This window comes from Seriola lalandi, unplaced genomic scaffold (genome assembly GCF_002814215.2).
Source record: "Seriola lalandi dorsalis isolate HSWRI2012SDOR001 ecotype SW California unplaced genomic scaffold, Sedor1 jcf7180002054657, whole genome shotgun sequence".
Taxonomy (NCBI): Eukaryota; Metazoa; Chordata; class Actinopteri; order Carangiformes; family Carangidae; genus Seriola; species Seriola lalandi.
In genome coordinates this window covers 1,827,009-1,827,811 of record NW_019525210.1, presented here as the reverse complement: position 1 = coordinate 1,827,811, position 803 = coordinate 1,827,009, and the positions used below count along the sequence as shown (strand labels likewise).

At 40.0% G+C, this 803-nt stretch overlaps 1 protein-coding gene across 1 annotated transcript in view; it reads right to left on the bottom strand.

The window, feature by feature from the left end:
* Window positions 1-44: 44 nt before the first annotated feature.
* LOC111665724 (unconventional myosin-VIIa-like) overlaps window positions 45-803 on the bottom strand; it is a 16,448-nt gene continuing 15,689 nt past the window's right edge. Inside the window, exon 8 of the mRNA XM_087177829.1 lies at window positions 45-125. Within this exon, the coding sequence (XP_087033955.1) occupies window positions 45-125 (81 nt within the window). The remainder of the gene's footprint in view (window positions 126-803) is intronic.

Here is an 803-nt window from a genome sequence, read left to right as displayed (position 1 = left end):
GTGTGTGTGTGTGTGTGTGTGTGTGTGTGTGTGTGTGTGTGTGTCTACCTCCAGCAGGGTAGCAGCAGTGGTGAGGTGAGGGCTGTGGACAACCTCGCAGGCATCCAGGTTGTCATAGGTTCGAGCTGCAGGGTCAAAGGTCACCAGAGTGTAAATATTTTTTACACACAGAAAGGATGAAAATGAAACAAACAAATAAAAATACAAAACCTTTTTTAAAAGGTACTGAATGTAAAAAATGTTGCAATGTGCAAAAGAGGTTAAAAAAAAAGCTACTATGAAGCCTCTCAAGTGTCTCTCAATGTCAAACTGAAAACATTAAGTCAACATTACATGTAAAGCATATGTTTGGATTTGTAGCAGCAAAGTTTCAGCAACAACTTCACCGACTTCCAAGGTGCAAGAAGAAAGGACAAAGTCTAAACAGGTCAGAAATCCAGCAACAGTTTCATTTTTCAATCATAATCACACATAAAATTCTTTCTATATCTGCCCCCATTAAGTGGTGTATGTGTGGGAAATGCTAAAATGCAAGAGAGCACAGTGAAAACTGAAGGCAACTCAGATGAGTGTATGAGCACTTTTATCAACACAGTTCATTACACACGAGGACAGTTGTGGCAGGACAGTAACAATGTTCAGAGAGGGTTTAGTAAGAAAATCAACCTGAAACTGTAACAGTGATGGGGACAAATATGACATGCACCTCCAGCCCCAATACAAAATGATGCCCTAAAAAATGTGCAGACAGACAGAAGCAAACACAGCTGCAGGAAACTAAAATGGTTGAATTCATACACCAA